This window comes from Rhea americana, unplaced genomic scaffold, assembly GCF_003343005.1.
Source record: "Rhea americana isolate MKP2758 unplaced genomic scaffold, rheAme1 scaffold_16, whole genome shotgun sequence".
NCBI classification, from domain to species: Eukaryota; Metazoa; Chordata; class Aves; order Rheiformes; family Rheidae; genus Rhea; species Rhea americana.
Genome location: NW_028185705.1, coordinates 5,228,648 through 5,255,882, shown reverse-complemented (window position 1 = coordinate 5,255,882; position 27,235 = coordinate 5,228,648). Strand labels below are relative to the sequence as shown.

General features: G+C 44.6%; 1 protein-coding gene across 2 annotated transcripts in view; it reads right to left on the bottom strand.

Moving 5' to 3' along the window:
• Nucleotides 1-5,794: 5,794 nt before the first annotated feature.
• Nucleotides 5,795-27,235, bottom strand: part of FRMD4B (FERM domain containing 4B) — an 88,352-nt gene continuing 66,911 nt past the window's right edge. For both annotated transcript variants that reach the window (XM_085300075.1, XM_085300076.1), the window contains 12 exons: nucleotides 22,753-22,829; nucleotides 21,446-21,584; nucleotides 20,787-20,928; nucleotides 19,841-19,974; nucleotides 19,632-19,751; nucleotides 18,156-18,384; nucleotides 14,651-14,707; nucleotides 13,155-13,302; nucleotides 11,804-11,929; nucleotides 10,055-10,860; nucleotides 8,731-8,863; nucleotides 5,795-7,390 (listed from right to left, as the gene is read on the bottom strand). In XM_085300075.1, the coding sequence (XP_085156201.1) occupies nucleotides 7,270-7,390; nucleotides 8,731-8,863; nucleotides 10,055-10,860; nucleotides 11,804-11,929; nucleotides 13,155-13,302; nucleotides 14,651-14,707; nucleotides 18,156-18,384; nucleotides 19,632-19,751; nucleotides 19,841-19,974; nucleotides 20,787-20,928; nucleotides 21,446-21,584; nucleotides 22,753-22,829 (2,232 nt within the window). In that variant the 3' untranslated portion in view covers nucleotides 5,795-7,269. The remainder of the gene's footprint in view (nucleotides 7,391-8,730; nucleotides 8,864-10,054; nucleotides 10,861-11,803; nucleotides 11,930-13,154; nucleotides 13,303-14,650; nucleotides 14,708-18,155; nucleotides 18,385-19,631; nucleotides 19,752-19,840; nucleotides 19,975-20,786; nucleotides 20,929-21,445; nucleotides 21,585-22,752; nucleotides 22,830-27,235) is intronic.

Sequence of the window (27,235 nt, the reverse complement as noted above, 5' to 3'; positions counted from 1 at the left end):
ATAAGGCAAAAAATATCTGCGCTTTGATAGATGACGTGCCAAGGACCACACAGCTCTTCTGACTATGCTGAGAAGCCAGCAACAGCCAAGCACTGGAGGGACAAAGCATATTTCATCCCAAAACTGCTTCTTCCCTACCCGCTGTCTCAGGCTCAGAGTAGGTTAGCATTCACATCGCACAGGAAACCGGACTGGGACTTAAAACCTAAACCTGAGGGTTTTCTTCCCCTAAAACAGTCCTGCTGCTCTGGTTTTGCTGTCACGCTCTCACCGAGCCAGGCATTTAGAGRTGTCCATCAGACTGAGTCGACAAGCTGTATAAAGGGAAAGATCATGGCAATGCCAAATTTTACCCAGCGAAGCCAATGATTATAATGTCTCCTGTCACCTGAGCCCACCTTCCTCCAGCTGATGCTRCGACAGCCTGCTCAGAGACATCACAAGCTTGGCCTCCAGGAGGTCTTCTGGAAACTGGTTTATCGACATGGGTGATAAATAACTGCCAAAGATGCACGAGAAGGGTACGCAGTATGGACAGGGCTAACGATCTTCCACTGCCTTTACTGCAGAGCTGGCAAAGATCATTGAGGAACAGATCACACTACCATTGTCAACCCCCCCCCCGATTATGTTTTGGGTCCTCCATCAGTTGTGAAGACCTTAGAGAAGATAAAGCTCTCGCATTGCATTTCCCAAGAGGCAAGGAGCGATCGCAGGGCTGCTCTGAGGGAGTTCGAGCCTACTGCATTGAAGCGCCAGTCTCGGCACAGAAATGAGTAAACTGAGATTGCAGGCAGCAGCAGAGTCAAGCTCAATATTTATTTTAGGTTTCTATTTTTGTTTTGTTCATYATTCCTTGCTATTCAAGCAGCTTTTCGAACATGGTCTCCAAACAGGAATAAAAACACAGAGATTTTGGCTGCCCAAGTCCAGCTGATATCTGGATASGAGCTCAAAATTCATGCTAAGTAGGTACTTAACAAGTACTAAATAAAAGCAGTTCAGTTTATGTGCTGACAGACAAAAAAGGCTTGTGCTTATTAATGAACAACTCATACTTGTCGCTGGCTGTTTCTAAGGCAAGCACTTATGTATGAATGAACCCTTGCGTGAAAGCCAGCAAAGTCAAGAGCAGGACTATTTTATTTAATTGATTTTTCTCATCTGTGCATTTTCTTCAAAAATTCCAGCCCATCTGTCTTGAAGGCAAAAAGATTGACAGGTTTTAAAGTCAAATATCAAGAGGGGTGGACTCTGGTGTCACTTTGACTCTAAGCAGGCCATCAAAACATGCTTCAAGTGCCTAAAAYGTGTTCTATTTTTAAGGTAATTGATGGGACATAGGCTGATGCCAAATACTTTACAGAGATATCTATAGCATTCATTTTTGCTGATAAAACCCACACATTTATTTTCCTTTATTTCCAGTCCATGCCACTTCCAAGTGCCAAGGCATTAACTGGAACGAGTCGGAAAATGCGCCGATGTAACATAACCTTGCATCACTTTCCAGATACTTGCAAGCCTCATGGTACAGTCTAAAATTGACAAACAGTAGCACACACCAAGTATGCCCAGTAATCCAGTGTAATGCAATAGGGGGATTACGCAGGGTCAGATGACGGGCGTCTTAACAATAATAACACCAAGTAACGATGGCAATCGGAGAGAGACACCCTGTGGGACAGACACCAGGGAGCTCTCTGGAGAAAAACAACATAACAAAACCACAACGTGATATAAACTTCTCAGTTGTTGCAGATACACACACACGCATATATGTACATATATCACCCTGTCCCAGCAGTCACTAAACCACTGCATGTCACCGAGTCAGAGTGAATGAAAACAGGTGGCGAATGAAAACAGGTCTGTGGGAGACTACAAACAATTCCTTTCTTTTATGGGAAAGAGCTGATGCAAGAAACTCAGTAGGGGATATTGAATATTTAACTACAGCTTCACTGAGCTGTGGTCCTACCCRGGACTTTTTGCTAGCATTACAGGTTCGAGACCAGAAGAGCTGCCCCGAGTGGTCGGATGTGGGGCCGCCTGGTTGGGGCTGGGACAGGAATATGTACAGTCGCTTTCAAGCACATCAACAGACCTGAAGAGTTTGAATGAAGACAGGCCAAACCCACGAGTTTCCAGTCTGAGCTGGAGCTTTCCCAAAGCCAGGCTCAAGCATGGCTCTAGTTTTAATATCACCTTCACCTTCCCTCCAAATGCTACATGCCAGCACTGTTAAATCAGAACGGTTACAGCATGGACAGTCATCCTCATAACCCTTTAAATAAACAATCTCCTCCACATTTGTATCAAGCACTCTTAATCTGACGCGGCAGGCCGAAAAAAATCAGTGAGGTGCCTCTTGCTTTTATAACGTTCAGACCTACYGCAGTCCCGTACCAGTATCACCCTGCCATCAAACCGTGCTCGCTGGTAAGGATGCTGGCAAAGACACTCGTGACCGCTTCAGCGCGTGTGCGCGGGGCACGTCCTCCCCTAACCTCCGCCCGGGAACAGGTGGCTGAGGATACGTCTAGGGTTACCGCAGCCGAGGCCCGGCCGGCTGCAAACTTTTCTCACTCCGTATCTCTTCGATGACACTCTGACGATTAAATATAAATTGAGACTCATCTTGCTGCCTTTGAGATGGGCAGGAGACGCCCTGGAAGGCAGAGCACGTCGCTCTGCAGTCAGTATATAAATAGTGCAGCTGAACCCCTCAGCTTCCCACCTTCACAACGTATTTAATAACGATGGAGAAGCGCAGAGCACATTAAGGAACAGCTTGGAAAGTGGAAATCTTCCTAGGAGAGGCATTAACTTCTTCAGAAGGCGCGAGCGGCTCAGGGCAGCRTCTCTCCAGGCCCCGGAGCCGCTGTGCCAGCAGCCCTCTTGCACTAAACCCGCAGCCCAGGAGATGGAGCAAACCCGCAGCCTTTGCAGCGTTTCCTGCGGCAGCTCCGCAYGCGCTGAGCCGTGCTAGGGCTGCGGAGGAGCTCCGCAGGCTGCAACGCCGCCTTTTAAGCTAGGTAAGTAAATCAAAACTCAGCAGAAGGCTGCGAGAGTCACATCACCTGCTGAGTCGCGTTGGCCAGCAAATTGAATGTAATGGCGTTCAGATGAGTTTTAAAGAGTTGTGAACTTCCAAGATCCTGGAGCAAAACATGTTTAGAATAACCCTGAATTCAGGCAAGTTCTGCTTCACAAAAAAWTGATTTTAAGCAACACACTGGGAATCGGACAAAGCAGGATTCAGCCCCCAAACCCAGCGGCCACCACAGGCTYGGCCCAAGGCTCTGGTGGTGCCGACGGCAGCCTGAGCTCAGCGCGGAGCCAGCTCCCTCTCCCGCATCCCTGTGCGGGAGGGGTTTGGACACCAGCCTCCGCAGGACCGGGAGCACCTCCCTTCGGGGCTTGTCCCTTCCCATCCYCAGAGGGTCTCCACTGCTAACGGCATAAAAAAAGCAGGCAGCAATTAAAAATATCCAACACTGCTAATTTTAGCACAGTGCCCTGATACCTTTTCGATGATTCCTGGTGAGGGCTATTTTCAGTTTTTCACCCCTCAGCGTTTATAAAGCACGGCGCAGTGCTCCGCTTTGCATGGTTGCKTGGGGGTTTCTATCTCCTCTCCATGCTCTCGTCTCGTCAGCAGCATCTTCCACCTTCTAAAGAAGGGAGAAGCATTTGGGATGTTATAAACGTAACCCTACAGCTCTRTGGCTACTTCTTATTTGTGTTTCACACTGGATCCTGGCTTTGTTCTGTATCATGCTAGATAAATATTTCTAAATACTTCTTCAAACTAAAAGGGGCAGAAAGGATTGGAGAGGAACATAGGAGCTCATCAATGGCACTGGTTAGTCACTAGGTGTCCTCGCAATTCCTGCTGAAGAAAGAGTGAGGAAAAAATGGTTTAAATAGCTGAAAAGAGAGATGAAGTAGCAATTCAAACAAACCACAGGTAATTTGTATTTCAGCTCTGAACAAGTATGCTAGCAATTACACCCGTGTCTTTATTACCTTCTCCACTGCTCTGTACAGGCTGGGTCTCCCCGGCGTCACACGCGCGCACCAAAACATCGCTCCAGAGACACGGTGCAAWAAAGAAATTTGAGACCCACAAAAGGCAAAATTGAGCAAAACCGTAGCTCTTTGGTGCCCCAGGGATTCAGGAGGTGAGATGCTGCAATGGGCCCTCAAAAACAGAGCAGGCAGGAGTCACCTTTGCTGAAAACGGGGAGCTACTGGCAAAACGAGGGGCTGCAGGAGGCRAAACACCGCCAGGCACCTTGCTGGCATCGGGCAGCAGCGCGGATGGGGGATTCGCACCCTTCGTCTCTCCTTCCCTGCACCACGCAAGCGCCCATCCCCTCGCTCACGGCCGCAGGAGCCCTGCAGCTCCCGTGGAGCAGGAGCCTGCGGTTCCTGGCCTCTTCTCCTTCAGGGCTCCTTCTCCTCGCTCCGGATTTCCATCCTTCATGAAGGTCTCTAATGGGACAGTTTTTCTGGCACTAGGCACCTAGGGAATGACACGGGGTGTTACATGCACTGTATGTTGTGCCACTTTACAGCTATTTTATTCCCAGTTCACTGTGCGCTAGCTAAGCTACGGAGGGTGACTGCAGTAATGCTCTCAATTCTGGTCCTAGAGGTTTTATATCCAATACCCCCAGATAGAGCAAGTTGGATTCAACATAAMCCCACCTAAAATTCCCATGATCTCAGCCCAATCATCCCAAATTATCCCTGGTACTATCAGGGCAGCTTCAGGAGCCTGGCCGGGTGCCRGCATCACGCCAACATAGATGCGCTAGACTGAACTATGTCCTGAGCAAGAATGGAAAAGCCAGTACAAAACTCCATGGATACCGCACTAAAACTAAGGCATGTACACAGCGCTTTAACTGGACCGGGCCTTGTCGCACATCTCGCTTCCTCTCTCAAACAAAACTCTGAGACTGTTGACAAAAGTGACTGTGAACACGTACCAGTATCGTTAATCTTTGTAAGGCAYTGGAGCTTGTACAACACAACTTTCTGTTAAAAACACCAACACTTTAAGACAGCAGCAAAGCACGTGGTAAACGTACGAAGAACTTGCTGCCTGGCAGCCTCCAAAAGTCCTACGGGAAACGGAAAGATATGACGAGATGGGAGTGTTTTCAGCAGGGACTTCTGCAGGTCCTTCTTGCTGAGATTTTCACCAGCAATCTGGAAATAAGCATAAAACACAGCGCTGCTTAAGGCTGTGGATGCCACAAAACGTACGGAAGGAGGAATAACTGGGAAGAGAGGACAGCGATACCGAACGACCTGGACGGCTTGGGAAAGCGGGTGCAAACAGGGTTATACGCCTAGAAGCCAGGTTGCTCCTCCAGGAGGACRGGTGTCTTGGGGGGCACGAACTCGGAAGAGGACCTGGCAGGTCGGGGCAGAGGAGCAACGTGACCTCCCAGCAGCATGCAAGGGCTGCAGCCACCTCCCGACGCCGGCACAGCCGAGCCGGCGACTCTCCCGGCCCCTTCGCTCCCCGCGAGGGGCAGTCATCGCCGCGCTCTGCCCCGCACGCCTTCCCTCGCCTCCGAGCGCGCAGCCGAGGTTTACCTGAAAGCTGTGAAATACCCCACACTGCCTTCTTCCAAACGCTCCGATAGAAAYAGGAAAAATACCGGAAGGGTTTTGATAGCACACTTTTTAGTTTATTGACCTATACAAAATAATAGGTCTAAAAAATTCAGAAGTAGTAAAAGAATAAGCAAAAAGCTTTCGTATTTCTAGAAGGCTATACAAATATGCAAAAAAAGGAAATAAGTTATTTTTTATTTTGTTTTTGTTTGTTTAATTCCAAATCGCAACTCTAATAATACAAACGACTAAGTACCAGCTTAACAATTGTGTCCTTCTGTATATATTACATGCTCTGGAATATTGGTAAAAAATGTCAAAAAGGTTTATCAGAAACTTTTCTATTCACAATACGAACAAGGAGTAGCTAACCCTTTGTATAAAAAGAAAAAAGCACCATTTTATGGACTCTGGAAGGACAGTACAGCTGAGAAATGAGATATTTTACAATATGCAAGTGACTTGCTGTAATTACACAAGATAACTCATGCTAATTTGTTCCTACAGATGGATGATATGAGGTAGGTTTATCCTCTTAGTTCAAAACTGCAGTCACACTTTTTTGAAACAAATGCTTTTGTGAAAATGCTGTCCTGTCACTTAGTGACTTTGCAATGCACCTGGCAGTTCAGATGACTTGTGGTACAATTCTAATGCCCTTAGTTTTAAGGCACCCACTTGGTTGGTTGTTTAGGTTTGCCTCCACCTTAAAATACTGGCCCTTACAATCAAATTGTTCAATGTGTGATAGAGTGCTCCATTTCGATCCTCAATTCAATACAGCAGATCAAAATGCAACTTTTACCCAATTAACAGTTGACTGTGCACCCATTGTGAAATTTTGCATACTCATCTGCACAATGATATTGTACCATGGAAAGGTCGTTAAATGTGAGGTTATTAATTACACTTTATCATGGAATAGAGTTCAAAGTTTACTGCTTCTGTTTCCAAAATCCACAACCACCTAGTTTTTACATGACATATTGTGACAGCAAATACCTTTCTTTCCAGAATTGTGTTGCTAACAAACACTCTTAACAACACCCCAAATATGGATAAATTCATTCAAACCTCCATAAAAAAAAAATCCAGCCTTCCTTCAAGTAATGATCCAATACTGATTAAGTCACCCTTTGCCTGGTTCACAGACACAGTATCTATCCTTCATAGGCTTATGAAAGTCCTTCCAGGTCATCATAAGCCATGGGAGAAGAAATTTCCATTTCTTCTTCTTCTTTCAGATATGAGAATTGTGCTCCTAAAATTCCTGGTTTTCCAWAAGAGTTTCCTTTTCACATTTTTTTTTTCGAGGTTTGCCTTCAACATCTTCCAATCTTCCAAAAAGTGCTTGCTAAATATAAATACTTCAACCAAGTGCTGCATCTTGTCATAGATTAAATTGTGGCTTGCCCTTGCTCACGTAGGCTATCTGGATTCAGAAAGAAATGCCATTCTGGGTAAGACTTCGTCGTTTTGCTACAGTCCCTCTTAATGCTGAATTTCAATCTTTCCCAGCGAAACAGAATACTTTCTTCTTGCTTGCTTTGGAAGCTCCACCCAAGATCTCCTTCGAAGTAACAGCATTTTGTGCAAGGCACGCAAGGGTATGAATGCAGGGCTGCAAGTGGTCTAAACAAGTGTCCCAGGCTTTGAATTCTCATGCCAAAATAACCTCTGCTCATTACTGTGCAAGTCATCTTCCAACTGGCTCTCATCACCACCACCCAGCTGGTTCATCTCTGCATAAGCTCTGCAAAAGAGATAGGGCTTCAGTGATAAGTGCAAGCTGAGGATCTTCCCCAGGCTCCCAGGTGGTGTTTTGGCAGCACGTACACTGCAGAGGCCGAGCCTCATCCCATCTCCCTAATCCCATAGGACTTCCAATAACCAGTGTTACTTGGAGTTTAACCCCAGTATAATTTGGATCTGAATACAACCCCAGATTTTGTGCTGCAATTCATCACATTATGAGTAACAGGATCTCAGTAGCTCTAKACTGTCAAGACTGTAGAGCGTATCAATTGCTCAGTTGCTATAATCACAATAAAACAAAACAGATGAATGATTGAATGAGGGATTCAGAATTTGGAAAATTAATAGCTAATATATAGATAGAGCTGTCAAAATAAGCAGAGTTTTTCAAAGTCCAATTGCAACAAGAAATTAGTAGAAATTATTTTTAAACACTGTTAGGRTAGATCTTTTTTAATCACTGCAACAAAAAAGCTTGAGGCATTTAGTTTAAAAATGGGATCTAGTAGAAGCTTTCATATTCTTTTCTTATACTTTGTTTTATTTTAAAACAGATGAAAAACTAATTGCACACACGCCAGCTTGGCAGCAAGCACAAACTGCAATCCATTAAGCAGGACACACAAATGTGGAGTACTTACTACAGCTGGCTACACTGAGCATAAGAGCACTTAAATAGGATCTCATTTCTGCAGGCAGTGTCATTCCCCTGGACAGAAAGCCTCTGTTCTCCCTGATAACAGGTGGCGGAGGAGAGTAGAGGGAGGAGATGGAAAACAGCAAGTAGAACTAGCAAGAGAACCACATGAGTCTCTGTAACATCAGAGTGAAATCCTGCTCCATGGGTTAAGCTCTCCCTTGAGACACGCGTTTAGCTTATTACTGGCACTACTGGTGTCGGTGCTGCCTTTGACAGACACACAGCACACAGACGTGAGGCTGAAGAGAAGCAGTTCCTGCCTCGTTTCTGCAGAAGGTTAKCAGCACGGCTCCAGGAACACAATGGACCGAGGCACTGGCAGGGTGCGGGACAGACCTCCTCCCAGGGCAGGGTTACYGCCAGCACTGCTCTGACCATCGCTGCTACTGGGCAGTGCAAGCTCTTCGACTGTCCATCATCCACAGGAAAAGACTCAGCCTTCACTATGCCCATTTCCCCATTCCCTGAATGCTGTTGCCATAATTAGGCCAGTCTACACCACTTGAAGATCTGCTCTCTTTAAGTCAGTTTTATTATACTTTATCCTGACCTTCTGAAACCAATCAGCTTTCCTCGGAAGTTTTTACAGCCTCTAAAACATATGAGGAAGGGCAGAAATCTTGATATACTCTACTCACCTGCTCTGCAAAGGAAGGTTGCCATAAACATTCCCATAACAGCTGGCGTAAGAGGAATGAGATAATGTATCGTAATCTGAAAGTCCTAGTGCAAGTGGGTTCCGCCAGTTTCCAGCAGTGTTTGCAGAAGATGCTAGGAAAAAAAAATACAGCAAAAAATACAGCAGATTAGATCTTTCTCCAGCTAAATTGGCTGAAGGGAGGCAGCCCCTCTCCTTAGTGATCTCTATAGGTTTCTGCAGGGGACACAAGCACAGAACGCAAGTATAAAATATGATTTACAAGCACTATCAGGAGCAAAGCACTATGCGGGCAGTATTTCAGCATTATGCAATATCTCCTTAAAAAAACTTTATGACCATTCAGTCATTTTGGAAACCATCAGAGCAATCACATGCACATGGCATAAAGTCCTGAACATTGCTTGCATTTGATAAACACATGTGTTTGAAACCTATATGACCCCTGGGGCTTGTTCACACTATTGCAATTACAAAGAGCAAAAGGCACTATTAGCAATGCGAGAAAGCAACAAGTAACCTAGACTGCTCTGCACACAGCTCCCATCTCATACTCCTCTTGGCAATTCACACATCAACTCTGCAACATCAACAGAGCGGAGCAAAAAAGTCTTCTGTTCCTCACTGCAGTGCCATACTGAGGAATCGGGCTGGCCTGCGGTCTGACAGCCTTTATTCCCTTGAGATCCCTCAGCTGAAAAGTTTCTGTTGATCTCTACTCAGCAATTTCTGGAAATTCTGCACTGCTCTTGAAAAGTCTTCAGACTGTGCAGGGGTTTGGGCTGTCAGGATATGGACGTACTTGATTCCCAGGCAGGTGATGACCCTGACAGATCTCATAAAACAGCACAGTATTTTTACTGTAGTGCACCAGGTACACTCTCAATAAAATGTGAAACCGAAACAGACTATAAAAAGTAGCTAGTGGTATTAGTTGGCATGAGATTTGCAGAAAATACTCCTCTCTGAGACCATGACTCAGAGTGCTTTTCCCAGAAGCAGTGCATCGGGGAACGACAGGAGCCTTGCAACGCTAGCTAGTTCAGGAACCACACTGCTGAGCTCTGGGCTGGTACCTCATGCAGCAAGGGAGACTTCTTCACCTCCACCAGGTAGGTCCTCACAGAAAGACTCTCCTCCCAAGCACAGAACAACAACAGAAATCTTAGTTAACTGTGCATCCACCTTTCAGGACAGAGCTGTACCATTGATTAGACTCTGCTGACTTCTCTGTGGCAGTGAGGAAAGAAGAATTTCATGCACAGAAGGGACACACAAAACACTTAGAGCAAATCAGGCATTACCTGAAGAAAAAGAAGAAACTTGACTGCTAGGAGAGCAGGGAACTTGCAGACCAGCAAAGCCCAAACTCCTTTGCGATCCTCTGTCAGACTCAAAGCCTGCCTGCAGGCTGTGACCCTGTTCCTTTTGACTGGAGGCACGTTGGTACCAACCGCGGAGATGCTCTGCTACTAAGGCCTTGTGAATGTTTTTGGTTATATGCTCCGTTTTAGCAACTTGCTTCCTTGGAAGCCTTAGGGTTGCATATGGGTTGTGCGGTACTCTGTCCACCTCGTCCTCATGGTAAGACCTGAATTCCCTGTAATGATCATATCCATAATGTGCTGACGAGCGATATGAAGGATTGACACTATACTGTCCCTCTGTATCACTCTCATAAACATATCCTCCATTGTAATAAACATCAGGTTCAGTGTAAGGGGAATATCCAGAAATATAGTAATTAGAAGAAGGTTGTTCCAGACTTTTGTGGTAGACACCATTACGGACATCCTTCTGGGCAAGATTTGGCATACTTCCTGAATTTGCAGCAGAAATGTTTTGTTTCTTTGATCGTCTTCGACCCCTGGTCCTGTTGTCAAGYGTTTGTGTAGTATAATAAGGATTGGGAGTAGCTGTCACACAGTAATATTCTGCACTGGATTGGCTAGTATAGGATGATCCATCATCTAGGATTTCTGTGCTGCTGCTTCGCTGTGATTTTGAGAGGGAGAAGGCTGGCTTTTCACCAGGGGGGTCGGACAGCAGATGGGTTTGGGACTCCAGACTTCCACTGCGCTGCCTRCAATGGTGGGGGGAAGCGTCCGGCCTGAAACAACACAGATGTACGTTGGTTAAAAGCAATCACGTGCAAACATGCACAGATAACTGGAAAGTGTGCGTGCGTGGAGAGTTTGATAGGCTTCCTCCCCAAGCAAAGGATAACATAGAATCAGTCTTTCCATTAGATAAAAGTACCTGAACTGCAAGAAATTCATCAGCTTGGTTGAATTTTATGTTTGCTGCTACAGAAGATTTCTCAGATAAAAATTTATCATGATGAGCAAGTTAATCTGTGACARTGCTACATACAGGAAAGCACACAAAACCACATTTCAGCAATGATTTACACGAGGGATCTCACTGTCTTCAAGTATATAATATCTAYGTAAGCAACTGAATAAGGAGCAAAACATAGGAAGCTGGGTTTCCTGTGRCTCTGTGTCTCATGGTTGGATTACCCCAGCCAAGTAAAGCATGAGCTCTTTATAACATTATAACATTTATAGCATCTGTCCTCCCCCACGATGGATTCTTGGCTGCCTAAAAATACAGTTGGGCTCACGTTGCAGTTCTCCCCCCTAGTATRGGCACTAATTTGGATCTCTCCCCACTATCTGTCCACTTATTTTTCAGGAGGCTTGTAGGAACTTAATCCACAGAAGACGTCTGTCAGCTCATGAGCAAGTTCTTTGTTTTTTCATTTTTGCAAAGGTGGGGGAGGGTAGAGTGGGGAAGGGACCCTGACAGTGTTTGTACTTGTGCAAATGCTCTCGTTCACACGTCACAAAGCTGCCCCAGGATTGTGCCAGCACATGGTGACTGATTGACGTTAACCTTGTGCTTGAAACGTCCAAGGCAGACATTTTGAGCACCTGACCCTGCTACAGGGAGAGATGCACAGCATGGGGCCCTTCAYCCTCCTCACATCATTCACTTTTATTCTTCTGTGGCCTAAGATGGACATCACACTCAAAATAAAGTGTCCTTACTGTAAGTGGCTGCTACTGTAGGCATTGCGTGTAAGCACAGGTGTTGTAGGCATGCTCCTCCCTCCRTGAGGCTGCGGCGGTCGTTCCAGAGTTCGGTAAGGACTGCTGTGAGTCGAAAGCGGGTCCCTGCAAGGGAAAGGAGAGAATCCAATTAGGTTAAATGCAATGCAAGTCACAGCACACTGATACTACRTGGACACTGAGTGAGCCTTTAAGAAAGAAAAAACTAAAAACCAAAAAACCTAAATGCAGAACAAGCAGATAAGAGTGTAACARAATATACTTCCCAAGTAAACAGCAGTATTGTGAAAACAAAAAGAAAAATTTAACCCCTCTTGCAGATCAAGAGGGTGACATAGCAAAGAAGGTCCTCACAGCATGATCGGTAGGAATGGCTGCTGCTAAAAGATGAAGCAGAAGAGTCAGGAAAGGTAACAGACAGAATTTGAAAACAAAACACATCAGAATTGCACATGGCTATAATTCAACTTCTGAGCTCAATGCAAAGCATTTTTCTGCTTATCATGACGGATTGCTGAGAAAAAAGGAAAGGCGTGACATTGCCCAAAATGTAAAAATTTTTAAAGCATGCCTTCAAAAGCCTAATCATGCACTTCATAAAAGACACAGTCTAAGAGACACCGAGATCAGTGGAAATCCTCACACTGAGGACAACTAGCATCAAGTCAAATGCACATTATATGATCATGTATCAACAGATCTGCTGGTAACCATGTCCTCACAGAACTGCTCTTCTAGCATAGGAAAAGGCCCAGCCCTGTACATGCACCTCATACGTACAAGCACCTCAGCCACTCACTGCAGCTGGCACTAGTGACGGTAGCTGGCTGAACCCCAGTAACTCCATTCTTACAGGGAGAAATTGCCATTCAAGGCTTACGTGAATTCTGTATGCTTTGACAGAGTACCCACTGAAATACTGATACAATCAGGAGGGTTCAGTGATACCTAAAGCAATTAAGCAAAGTCATCAGGAAAATTACAGGTTGTTTAATTGAAAACAAACTAYAAAAATGGAGGGAAAGGGTTCAAGTACCAGTGGGCATGAGCAATTCTTTAAAGGCAGCCTTTGACACTACACTTCTCACTTGTCTCAAACTTCTTCACAAAGCATACACTACTCTCCAGTTTCACAGAAACCCAAAGACTACTTGTGCAGAGACAACTGTATTACTAAGCAGGAAACTTAAACACTATCACATATTCTTTATCAGAGAGGAGTGGAAAGGCAGCAAGCTCCTCCGGAGCGCTTGTTGGAAGTTTCAGCACGGACAAAACTAAGCTCATGCCAACCATGCAGAGAGCATGGCAACATTAAAACATATGATACCTGGTATGTCTGGTTTCAAAGAGTTGCTCATTTATGGATGACTTTCTGAGATGAATTCTCTCCACCCCAAGGGACTTAGGCGGAGGAAGCCTTGGAGAAAGCTGTGCAGAGCTGGTTCTTTGGGCTGGCACAGTAAGGGATTCACTGGCTGTTGGAAAGGAACAAGTATTTTGTTAGCAAAATCTTACATATTTTTGCCCTGTATGCAAATCCATGGCCTCTGAGCAGAAACAGTCTGCACTGTGGAGACAAGGACCAAAGCTCTGACTCCAGAGAAGTTCTCCCATATATGCCTGCACCAAGCTCTCCTCCATGCAGAAGGAACATCATGGAGGCTAGTGCAGATTTTAGCGTATTAACTGCTACAGAGATATCTGCTTGGAGCTTTGCCAGATTAAAATGGAACTTCTTTGGGAAAGCATCTGTTTGCAGCTCTATCCCTCCCAGAGCTGAGCAGGCACGTTCAGCTTCTGCAAAAGTCAATTCCCTTCGCTCACCATTCAGCACTTTAGTTGAAAATGACATTTTAAGAATTAGTTTTGAAAACAGCCTGAAAGGGGCTGACTTCAAAAGCAAGTGAATGAGCAAAGACACTGACAGACAAATTTGGCTGAAGGCAATTGTGAGGGGGCTGGTTTAATTCTTGTTCTCACTTTGCTTAGAGCACAATCCAGATCCCATTAGAACCAACAGGAAACTCCAACAAATACATATAAATGCAGGCTGAACATCACAGAGAATGTGTTCACAAGGCAAAGCCCTGGCTCTTTTTCTACTGGCACAAGCAAGAACCAGGTGTAATTCCATTTTAAAGGGTCAGGTGGTTTATACAAGTCTAAAACTGGGACAAAGATAGATCTGAATCAAGCCCTAACTGAAAAGTGAGTAATAATTTATATACGTAATAAATGTTTGTCCCCAAATGATGATTAGCCAGTTGAGGGAGAGGCAAGCCAAGTCCTTTCCACCTTGAAGAACAGGGTGTGAGAGTGTGTGCCTGTGGGTGTGTGTGTGAAATGAGTAAGCTAAGCAAACACCATACCCATGCAAGATGCAGCTCAGGAGGTAACAGCTGAATAKAAACAGATCATTAATGTCTCTGCATATCCTAATTTTTCTGTAAGTTTTAGTACATGTGAGGACAGATAAGTCAGGCATTTCCTCCCGGCTTGTAACTCTTCTGGCTGTTCATCTGCCTCTGCTTAGGTACTAGCGACAAAGTATTTGCTTGTAAAGGCACAGTGCCCTCATCTCACAAGCTAATCACATTAAAACTAACCATCTCCTCTGAAGAAGACTCAAATCAGCTGATGAAGCAGAAACTTTCAATAATTAACCCATTATGAAGATAGACTTATATCTAAGCTCTTTTCCTCTGACATGAAATAATTAGTCATGGAAAGACAATAAAATAGCAGGCTAACAGATACTAAGTCAGCCAAAACAATACATCTGAACAGATGCACTTTATTCAGAAAAATGGATAACAAACATACCATCATCATAAGTTGTTGTATCAGACAGAGAGCTGCTTTCAGATGGAATTATATCATCTGCAAAAGAAAACAAAGGCTTTAAACACAGGAGACTCGTCACTAATTTCCAAATATCACATACAGTTTATTTTCTACAACTTTGGAGCCAGTTCACACTTGTGATGCTGCAATCTGTATGCTTTAGCCTTTGACGGCCCTGCTTTGCAGTACTATCAGGTCTTATTTGTTTCCGTTGCAGTTCAGTAGACTACCTACATACCAAAGCTACCTCCACTATCAAAGGAGACTTTTCACCTGCAGTGGAAGTTAGGCCAAGATTCACAAAAGTGTTTTCCATTCAACTTCCAAGAGATCTCACAGAGTATTTTGATGCTTCAGTAGAAGTTAAGAGCCTAAACACACACGTAGATCTTGACTGCTAGCATCTAACCTCCTTAGGTAGGCCTGAAATCCCTGTAGGTAGGTACTAAATGCCTTTTGAACTTTGGCATTAAAGTCATTTTTGCATGTTTTATCAGCATACAAACTCTGTTTTAACTAAATTAGTATCAGTTTGGAATAATTCCACTGATTTCTATCAAGTTATTCCAAATTCCAGCAGCACAACAGAGAGTGGTACCTGCTATATAGATATTGTGATCTTTTTCTGTTTCTTTTACATTTTGTTATTTATTTGTAGGGCTTTACTGTAAACATCTTGTCCTCTTGCCTTGATATTACAGGCTACACTTATGCTTAGGAACGGCCTCTCCTCGCTAAGGTTTGAAACAGACCATCAGAGGAAGAGAAATCAGGGTGTCAACAAACAGCAGCATTACAGTCAGAATTAACCCAGAGAAAATCTGTTCCTAGGCAATTACTGGCAAGACAAAAAGCTGGTGGGATAAAAAACTATATAAACTTCCACCTGTGAGAGAGAAAAGCTACTAAAGCCAATGGCAGCCACTGCAGCTTGCACATCACACTTGCTTTTTCCATCAGTCATGATGAGCATATGTAACACACTTTGCTCCTTGCTGTAGTGCTTTTTTGCAAGGAAAGGTCTGGTCACAAGAATCTGTTAAATAAAGAAGTTCTTCAAGAACAAGATAACATCAGGGCTGGCCCCTACCCTGAGGGGACATGTCAGACCACCGAGGACGGGTTGCAGCTCCACTTGCAACCTGACCCTACAAAAAAGCTTCTGGGGAACTTATTCACCTGAATTTGACCAAGTGATGGTAGAATATCGAACTGGGTTAGTGTAAGGAGTGAAAAAACCCTACCTAGCCAAAAAAGAAAAAAAAAAAACACCTCAGCCTAAAGCTACACTGCAGGATTCACAGGGGCTCTGCCATGCTGACATACATAGGTGTTCCAAATTTAAATCCTAAATATGTGCAATTCCTGTATTCTGCAAAAAGCAAANAAAAAAAAAAAAAAAAAAAAAAAAAAAAAAAAAAAAAAAAAAAAAAAAAAAAAAAAAAAAAAAAAAAAAAAAACCCAACACCTTTGAAGTACAGAGAATGCATGGCAAAGGAAGAGTGGAATATGGAGAGCAAAAGAGTCTAGTACGTGCTTCACCTCCCATCCCTTGGAGGCTGGAACAAAAATAGTTATAGCTTGACAAATCAGTGTTACTATTTAACATGCCATTTCCAACAAGCCATTTGCCAAATTCACAGCTGCAACCAATTCACCACTGCTCAGCTTTCCGAAACCCCCTACCTCAAGCCTGTGAGCACAGCCAGTGATGGTCAAAAGGCTGCATGTAAAATCAGTTATTGAACTTGAAGCAGATGACAGTTCTGCTTCAGGATGCATTAACAAATACACGCTACCATTGCAGGAGTCAGGAACTGCAGGGAAACGCAGCTAGCTCACCGCTGGCTAAATACGTACTGCCTTGCAGTCCTTACTGACAGGAAGGGAGACCCTCCTGACACACACTGGCCACCACCTCCTGGCTATGTCCCCTTCTCAGAAAGTAAACAAGGATGTCATGAATCAGACTGTGCAAATTGATGGACTAAGCAGTACTTGCATAAGGCCTGAAGATTGCATACCCAACACTCAAGTTCCTTGTTTTGCACAATGGTACAAAAACCTTCATGCAAACAGTGGTGATTGTAAACAGATAATGTCTCACAGGGTTCTCACTATTTACTGGCCTTCAATAACTTCCTGTGTTATTACTACACAGCACTTGTCCCAAGTACTGCAGGAACTCCCACAACTAATGCCTAAATTGGTGAGCAAGAGGCTGGAAAAACAGCTGTTTTCCTCATCTCTATCAATCAGCAGCTAGCTGGGCCACATTGAACAGCAATCATCAGCGTTTCAGAATAAGCGCTTTGTGACAGTGGATAGTCCTGTAATGCTGCATTTCGTGCTCGATGAGAATTCAAACCCAATTCTGAAAGAGAACAGGATACCAAGGATTTCCCAGCAGAAACATAGGCAGTGCACAGAAAAGTCTCCTCGGCAAGGGCTCTCAGCCCAAAGCCCAAGAGGTAGATTGAATGCTACCATCCCACCAAGGGTCACTGAGAGGATGTCAATATGAACAGCAGAAAAATCTTGCATCTTCTTTCCCCACTTTGCAGTTCCCAGGAAAACCCTTCCACAACCTCATGAAAAAGCATTTCCTCTGAGACAGAGGATGCAGAAAGAAATCAGTTAACAATTATCCATATATATTTTCCCTGAGGGGGGGAGAGTAAAACATGTCCCGAAATCATTAAGTACAACAGAAAGTAGAAGAGCATGCAACACCTGTGAGTTTTTATTATTCCCAAATTCCTTCATTGAACTTGCATACTAGCAAGTTTCTATGCTTTATCCTGTGAAGAAGTTACAATCTCACTTCCCTCAGGAAAATTACTTCTTCAGAATGGAGAGACCAAGGCTATCTGTTTTCACTGTGATCATCACTGGCAAACAGATTTAGCAAAAAATCTGTACAACACAGTTTGTATTCCTAATGTCTTGACATTTGCTTACATTTCCTGGAAATCAGTAATTTCCAATTGTGAAACAAAGTCTTTGGTCCTTATTTCCTCAATCCCATAGAAAAATTCATGCACTCTAGTTTTGTTAGGACTGCAGTATTGCGGAAGAAAAGGGAGAGAGATCTTACATGTGGCAGGCTAGAAATACAACTACATTCAATACGCTAAGAATTAAGACACCACACCAGTTTCGACCGAGATGCTCCTGCCAATCTTTCTATGTATAGCATTCTTTGGTCTGTACCTGATGCTGCAACATGTCTGCACTTGTTTCTAAAACTGCAGTCTATTCTGCCCACAGTCTATAAACAATGCAGTTCTTGTAACAGATGCAGCAATTGCATCTTTTTTTCTTATTTAACTGCCATAGAAGAGATAAGAATCATATAGAAGAGGTGTAAACAAAACTCGTAAGTGATCAAAATACATATATATTTATATATACATATATAAAATATATATATATATATATATATAAACCTTTTCATTTAAACATGGGGAGTTCTCTTGTTTACCTGGTAAAATAAAAGTTGATTTCTGGGTTGGCTTTTTGCCACACTTGATTCTGTATTCATTTATGGAATTTTCTATCTCCTGAAGCTTTTTTACAGCATCAGCATATTCTTGTTTTCTCTTCTTCTTCACATTTTTGCACAGGTCTGGTTCACTGGCAAGTTTCTTTGCAGCTTCCACCAGCTTTTGCTGTATGATAAAATTGCTCTCCAAGTCCTGCAAAGTGGGATCCTGCAAATTTATGACATCAGTTATTTGCTTGTACTGAGGATACAAATTAACTAAGATTATTGAAAAGAAGATATAGTTCTGTGATAAGGAAGTGAAAGCTTGAGTGTAAACTACAGAAGTTCCAAAGATTTTACACAAGACAAGCTTGGCATACAAAATCCTTAGACCTCATTTCTACAATTAACATGCTTATGAGATCTTCTAAGGAAGGTCCAAATCTCTCAAGCCTGAGTGACATAAATCAGACACCTAAATTCAAGTGTAGGTCCATCTGTTAAACAAGCCAAATCGCAGGCTGCTAAACCTTCTGCTCCAAGTCAAAGCCTGAAAATGTCAGTTTTAAATTTCTCTCTACTTTACAAAAAATAAAAATGGAAGTTGATATCACCACACCTTGTTAATGGAGGCTTTAATCAATTGTTTGTGAACAATTTTGAGTTGGATAAAAGGAACTGCAGAAGTGCTAAGCAACGCATTGTTAAATCTTGCCAGTAGGATTTTTTTTTTCAATCGCATTTAGCAGTCTACTGCTAAAGTTGTAAATCAGTTTGCTGTAGGTATGGATTATACCAGTACTGTAAGCCAGGGCAGCGAGTTCTGGTGAAAGACAGGTGCAAAGTGCCCAACATCTACTTACCACTTGGATAACAGAGCTAGCGAACAGATCTTCTAAGGAAAAGGAGGGAATGCTGTGTGTCCAGAAACTGCATATATCTGAATTTGCCTGTCTCCTGAGTCAGTCTCTACCAGTAAACTTCCTATTAAGCTTCTTGAGCAATAGAGAGAGATTTACTTAGGTGGAACTTGCATTTAGCCAGAGAGAGCTCAGCCACATAGTTGGTTCAAGCACAATCTCAACACTCCACAAATCAGCACTTTAGAAAAAAAGCAAGCTCATAGTCATAGGTTGCCAAATTGCATTATGAATCTGCTCTTCTCTAATTAGCAGCAAAATTTCCATTAACATTCAAGTAGCAGGGTAAAATCGGGGGTCAAATGAGGAGATATTCAGGCTTTTTGATACAGTCATCTTTCCTGGTTAATTCAAAGGGGCACAGCTGAAATAAGCACGGTAACCTAAGTTTCCCAGCATATGCACACAATGCATATGTCCTAGCTGCCTCTTCTTAGACAGGTAAATCAAAGACACAAAACAATCAAGAAAAATTTGGATTATTTAGAAGCGGCTTTGGCCACTGGTCAGGCTGCCCCTCCTTTGCTGAAAAGGCATCAGCTGCAGTACCCACCTCTTCACTGGGGAGCAGGTTGTCATCCAATTTGAACGCTGTGCCAACACGCCTTCTGACCTGGGGAGGCTCCTCTCCAGCACTCAGAGGATACTCCTTTGGCATCTTGCCCGTCAGCTCCTGGGGAACAGAAAGGGCTCTAGGTGAAGGTCCAGGGGGAGAGGAGGGCTCTCACCCCCCTCCACTGTAGCATAAGTTGCAGTTCTCACCGCCTCCCGAAGGCAGATTTTCTTCAGCTCCTCAACTTTCTGAAGCAGTTTTTCTTGAAGAAGCTTTTCTYTCTTCTTTAGTTCCATAATTTTCTCCTTCTTTTGTTCTTCACTAACCTCTGAATCCTGAGAACCTGAAAAATACCACTCTCTTTACTGGACAGTTTGCAGGGAAAAGCCATTTTGTTTCTTCCTGCAAGAAAGAACTGGTCAGGTAGGCTATTTTCCTAAACAAGTCTAACCTAACAAAACTGTGCGCTCTTCAAAAGGCAATATCCAACTCCTTTGTCATCTAGCAAGCAAAGTCTGCACTTATTTAACACTCCCAGGTATACAATCAGCCACTTAAACCTCAAGTTTAAGACCCCCAAACTCACTACCCAGAATATAAAGTAAATAATTAGGTATGATAATCTTCATATGATTTAATTAATATTATAGTTTTGATTTTGCATATGATGCAGATACTGAGGCTCCTCACTTGATTAGAGGTACATCTATGTTGCAAGCTAAGCTTTTGTTTCCCCCAGGCTTCCTTCATGTCAATGGAGAGATCCAAAGTTCCCTCCCAATTCGAATTTTATTTGGAAGCAATTCTCAGGGCTCAGGGCAATTTGAGTCCTAGCACAAGAACTTAAAACTAGTATCAGATTTCCCCTGGACTCTGATGAGACTTGCACTTAAATCAAAGATTAATGAGTCTGTAAACTGGTATCAAATTAACCATGGACCAAAAGTACACGGATGCCTGTCTCTTCCTTATTTAAGTGGGGGGGGGGGGCAAGGAAAGCAGCAGTTATATAACTGTTATAGTTTCAGATATGTAACTAATATAGGTTGTCTATTAACACTGAATTTATGGTCAGCCAGGCTCATTTCCCCCTTTAATGCACACAAGCCCCACTGTACTGACACTTCACTACCTTGCGTTTACATGAAATATTACCTGATGAGATTAAACTGCCATTGCTGGCCATAATAAGCTGGTTTTTTGCCTCCATAGTTACTGGTTTAGAAACTTTTGGTGTTCCCATCTCTGTCAGATCCATGGCGATATCATCCAGACTTCTAGCTGAAGGAATTTTTGCCTGAAGGAGTTAAAAAAAAAAATAAAAAAATCAAGTTACCTCTAATTAGCTTCAGAACACAGGGTCACAGAAGACGACATTTCACACCTCATCTCCCAGGAAATTAAGGGCTACAGCAACCCCATCACACAGCAGCTTACTGTTTACTTCACTGCTCTAACATTCCTCTTCCCCCTCTCTCTCCCACAGCCTGAATTATCTCCAAACTCAAAATCTCCTCATTATTTGCACTATGTTCAAAATTAAAATGAGAAAGAAACAAAAGAAAAAGTAGATTAAACACTGAGACATGGGAATTCCCTTTTCTGTGATCACATTTCCATTTTCCACTTAATTGGAGGCAGGCTGAAAAGAATTGAATAACAATACTGTAGCTAATAGACTGCTCAAAAGCTGACAAAAAACAATTTGTATTTTCTCTCTCGAGACTAGGTTATCTGTAGAACAATGTATACTGAAGGATATACAGGAAAAGTATTGAAATTTATGCCTACAGAAAAAATGTCTTATAACTTACTTTGCTTTGTTTTCTGTCCAAGTAAAACTGGTGTTGACTGATTGCCATTACCCAGATGGATTTGATCAAGGAAGTGTTTGCGTACCAGGTTTGCACTACGAGTCCACTCTGTCCAAAGGTCCTTCTTGACACTGAAATTCTAAAGAGGTGARGAGAAATGCAATCTCAGGACGTGCCTTTGAACTTTCAAGTCCCAAATACCTTTCTCCTAGCCAGCCACAGCTCACAGCCTGTATTTTAGAGGCTTGGAAGACAAAGCCCTTCCTTCTCCCCACCACCCAGTGCTCCTGCCTCTCCTYCCTCCTAACTTTTTCTTTTTGTAAATGGAAAGTCCCTTCCTGAKGAGTTTTGCAACATGCAGCAGCAGCAACTGCTGGGCTGTTAGTTCTGCAGTGTAACTGAGGTGTTGCTGGGACCAAAGTGCAGAGGTTGGGTAAGTTAYAGATCTAGAAAGAGGCAGCCACGGGATCCCGAAAGGAGTCACAGAGACTGGACTGGGTGATCCAGGGTGATCGGCAGAAGGACTCTGCCCACTAAGGGCATGGTGAGCGCCCTCAGCACCTGTCTGAGGGCACGGTGGGGGCCCTCAGCACCTTTGTCAGCAGCAAGGATGGCAACGGGGAAACAGGAAAGAAGGTAGAGTCCAAAATTCACCCTGGACAAATGCTCATTCTTTGTGCAAGGGATCTTGAGGTGAAGGCATGGAAAAGCACGACGACAGCGAGCTCCCACCCTAACCAGCAGTGCTTCTTCAGGCCTGCAAAGGCCGTGGCTAGCGGCAGGGAGCATCGTGGCCAAACCAGGGGAGCGYGGAGCGTGAGCAGGAAAGCCGTGCCCAGGGGCTGCTGGCCCTGCTCCCGGGGCGCCTGCTGCACAGGCTCATTGCAGCTGCCTCTCTCGCAACGGGTGTCTAAGCAGAGCAAAGCAGCCGGTGCCTGTAAAAAGGTGAATTTGGCCATGATTTTCCCTACACTCCACCAACTTTCCTGGTGGGCACCATCTACTACGTGCAAGGGAGATGTTTGGAGCTGCAGATACATCCCCAGTCGCTCCCTGCTGCCCTTTATGGCTGCAATCTTCCCCAAGCAACAGCCCCGAAACACTTCTCGTCCGTCACTCATAGCCCTGACYCAGCCCAACAGGCACAGGAGCAGGCTCGGTATGCCAAAGAAAAAAAAGTAAACTCCCAGGTCTATACTGAAATCAGTGCAATAAGGAAACCTCCCATTTCCATCAGTTAACATGAAATGACTAATAGTCTGGGCAAACATTCATCCCACGGTGACAGCCGCCTCCGCTGGTCTTACCTGCGGGGATCGTGCACTTCCACAGCAAATTTCTTTTCACGGAAATAGAGATTTTCCAGCTGCTTCCATTGAAATAGCTAGGAGAATTGGAGGAGAGAAGCAGAACACCATCACTCCAAACCCCACCAACTTATCTCCCCCAAGTTACACAATTCTGACAAATTGCAATTCCTCTAACTCTGTAGCCATGGCGTAGACTYGGCAATAACAGCGTTCGTAAGATCAATATAAATAAGCACATGGATACGCATCGCTAGGACACCCCTCAAAGAGAYTCTTGCTCTTACAAGCAACGCGTTGCAAATCGCAGGTTCTGCCTGTGAAAACATCCGCTCCCATGCGCAGCGCGTTTCATTCCGCTGCTGGATGCCCGCACCTGACAGACCGGCCTCGGGAGCACGACTGAAGTCCCCTTTGCTGATTAAAGGCGAAAAAGCTAACGCGAAGCGCTTGCGCCGGCGCCCTCGGCAGCCCCGAACGGCCCCCGGGGCCGGCGGCAGCCCRGGAACGCAGCGCGCTCCTTTCGGCGCACGGGGAAGGACCCGAGGGAGCCGCCGCCGCCGCCCCGGACGCGGRTTTTCCCGGGAATCTTCTCGTCCCGCTCCCGGCTAGCCGCCCTCCGCGGGGAGCGCCGCCGCCGCCGGTGCCCTCCACGCGAATCCGCCCGCAGCAGCGGTTTCCAGCCCGCTCCCCCCAGCCCACCTCAGCTTTACAAAGTCACTTTTTCCGCGCTGCAACCGCGGAAGAACGTGAAGTTTCCTAAAACTACCTGTTACGCCGCGCTTTTACGTCGTTTACCTGAAGCAATTCGTGTTTTTTTTTTTTTTTTTAATTTTTTTTTTTTCCTAAGTGAGTTGTCGCCTCCCCCGCCCGCGTTTCGCGGCACTCACCCGGCCCCGAAGCCCCTCCGCGCTGCCCCTCTCCGGGCTGTCAGTTCCCCCCCGTCGGGTCGAAAAGACGGGAGGTCGCAGCCAGCTGCCCCATGGCCGCTGGCCCCGGCGCGGCTCCGGCCGCGCAGCGCTCGCCACCGCCGCCGCACGCCCGCCCCGGCGCCTCCCCGTTCCACCCTTTCCTCCCGAGGAAGGAAACGCAGAAACAAGGAAAAAAAAAAAAAATACAATAAAAGCCGCACCGCAGCAGAACGAGCTCTCAGCAATCGGTTCAGCCGGCGAAGCTCTCCTGCGGTCAGAAGCAACACCTGCCTGGAGATATTTTTCTCCATGTGTACGAAGGACTGTCCGAGTAATTTCAGAGTAACTTGTAGACAGGTAACATTCACGGAGATGCTTTTTTAAAATAATCACCAGGGAACGTGTTAATAAGTTTCTGGCTAACATTTTTGGGTTCACGGAACGAGAAGAAAAAAGGCCTCCYGATATAAACCAGAACAAAATATAATAAAGAGTAAATCACAGTAAACCAATTGAAGTTCCATAAAATCCTTCAAATAAAATTTTCTAAATTGTGGTCAAGGGTCTATACTCAGGAAACTGCACGCAGAGCTTTCCTGCTCCCTTCAAATCCTAGCCAACTTTGTACAGACATGTTCTAAATCGTTCTTAATTTCAATTTCACCTAAATTACATGTGCATTAAAAGTAAAGAGTTGTAAAAAAAAAATCTGGAAGCTTGAAACTGGTTTGTGAGGGCAGGATGAACAACTGGGAATWACAAATGTTTTTGTGTAAGTTTTGCAGTGTATGTTCTCTTTAACCGGATGATTAGGTCCACCTGAGCTAATTTTTTTTTTTTTAATAGACTTCCCATCCATTTAGATTGTCAGATCCTTAAATGTTCATAAAAAAACGCCCATTCAGCATGTGCTGGACTGGAACTTGGCCTTGTCAAGGTTTGCTCTGATTCTTCTTCTTTTTTTTTTTTTTTTTGGAAAAGGCAGAGCCGCAAAGCTAGCTGATTATGCATCATTAATCATGCACCTCTATGCATTAATCACACTTCTACCACCCAGCTGCAGCTTTTGAAGGAATAAGGTTTAACCTGCCTGTATTTTTGCTGCAATCCTGTTCTAGACACTGCAGAAATGAAGAACAAAATGGTACTGCCCTCTTTACCTTCTTCCCATACAACAAGAGCTTGCAATCACAGTCTAACAAGACCCAAAGCAGATGCAGATTGCTTAAGGGAAAAATCAGMCATCTTAATAACAGAAGCAGCCTTTTTTCTTTCTTTCTTTTTTTTTTTTAAATGAAAGAAAACTGGCCAATCTTGCACAGTTTTGAATAATAAAATGCAAGTTTGCTCAAACTCAAACTGCAAGCTTAACTGGGCCCAGCAGCAACAGCTGAGACTTGCTGGCTCTGAAAAATGGCTGCATCAGGCTGGGAGCTGGCAGAGCCCCTTCCTTTGAGGAACGTGCAAGGAAAGCATCTCACATCAGGAAAAGCACCTCTGGAAAGCCAGACGATGCTTTTGAAAGGGAATGAAAGTCTGAGAAGATGAAGCATGAAACCCGAGGCTTGGGAACAAGCTGTGATTAGGGGTTCAACTCCCCTTGGGATCACCAAGGCTCAGTTGTCCCTCCAAGGGACGCTTGGGAAGGCCACCCAGGATGTGCACGCTGTACCGCGGCATGTGCGGTCCTCCCCTCAGGAAGCTCTTCCAAAGCACCTCGAGGGACCCGCAGCCAGGATCTGCGACCAACATCCCTGTAACTTACCGCGACCGGCAATCTCCAGACAAATCTGGCAGCTCAGACCACGGAAAGAGAAGAGATTGCTGCCCACAGGAATGTACCCCACCCTGACGGAGGAAAATATCGCCCTGCCAGCAAAGCTGGAAGAAGGCCCTGTGCTTCTGCCCCTCGGCTGCGGACTGCTCTCTGGCGTAAGGTCAGCTGGAATCCTTCGGGCGGTCAGTACGCCGAGGCGTGAAGGGAGGCATTTGAGGAGACAACAGGAGACCCAATCTGCCATACCTGCCCAGAGGCAGCAGCTCCTGGCAGAGCTCACCGGTACAAGCACAAACTGGCAGAGCTCACCTGGAGGCATCCTTCATCTCTCACATATGAGGCCGGCAGTCTAAAAGAGTCTCTTCAATCACGTTTTCTTTTTTTTTTCTAACACATTATGGTTTTTCCCTGCCAGGTTCTACTAGCATTGTCATTAATAAGGTGCAGAGATAGCTCAGCAACAATCAAATTGTCACAAAATGTGGGTTTTCTTTTTCCCCCTAGATGGGATGCTCAAACAACTTTCTGCATATCTGGAAGGAAACGAATTTTAGAGCAGGCTTGCAGCAGCTCTGTGTTTACTTTATATAATTATGCGAGCCTAGTATCTTAAGTCTAAATCACTGGCTTCTATTTGGTGAGAAATAAACACAGTGAAAGAAATCTTCGCATAATTAGATCAGCCTGCTGAGAGCCCCGTACAAATGCTATTGTGTTCTGAACAATTCAGCAAAGCAAGACAGAAAATTTACATTAAGTAAATGTTCTGCAAGGGAAACTTTCAGCAGCAGCATTTGGATGGTGTATGCTGAATTAAAAGAAAGATATTTATATTATCAACTTCAAAACTAGTACACTCTAACAAAAACATTTTTGAGAACATAATGTACTCAAGACAACCAGCAGAGATGAAATTCTTGTAGATCTGAAACAATATAGCAAGATTTTTTTTTTCTTTGCAGAAACTATAGTTCATTTATCACCTGGGAGTCGCCTGCAGAAGCACAATGAAATGCAAGAAGAAGCAAAGTCGTTCGGAAGGCAAGCAACCTGCCGTCTTAAATTTCCCATTCCTCAGAGTATCACCACATATTGGCCGAATGCAGTATACACTGAACTGATTTCATAACGCATGTCCCATAAACTGGACAATGCATCCTTTATCCCGCCACCGAGAGCAACGGGGCAGAGAGAAAAGGGAGGCTTATTCAGTCTGAAACAGCATACAAAGCCCTGGGCGCGGGGACCTGGTTTATGCCTCTCCTAATTGATTCGGAGGAGATTCTGGAAGGGGACCTTGGCACGCCACGCAGCCCACAGGCAGAGGCATCGCTCGCTGTTAACTGGAACTGAAGGGAGAACAGGCTTGCAAAGCGGCAAGACTGCAGAGTYAATCCCAGGTCTGAGCGGAAATCTGAACGGGGGTTGCAAACCCAGTTGTTTTATACACTACAAAACTTCAGGATTATAATCAGCTGAGCCACAGCGCAACCTCCAGCCAGTGCAGACTTGCTGCTTTTATCTATGAAGAAAGATGATTTTCATAAATGTCACAAAAATAATTTTCCGTTTTCAGTCCATTACAGCGCTGGAGCGAAGTGCTTTCCTGGGCTCCCCCCAGCTTGCAGGGCGAGGTGAGCTGGCAGAGGTGGGGCCGCTCAGCTGGAAACCACACCCGACAAAAAGCAAGGTTTCAGCAGTGACTTACAGTAACAAAACCCCTGCCTTCACACAGGGACAACCAGCAAAATATTAAAAGCTGGACTCCAGCCTCCCCAGCCAGCATTCTCCAGAA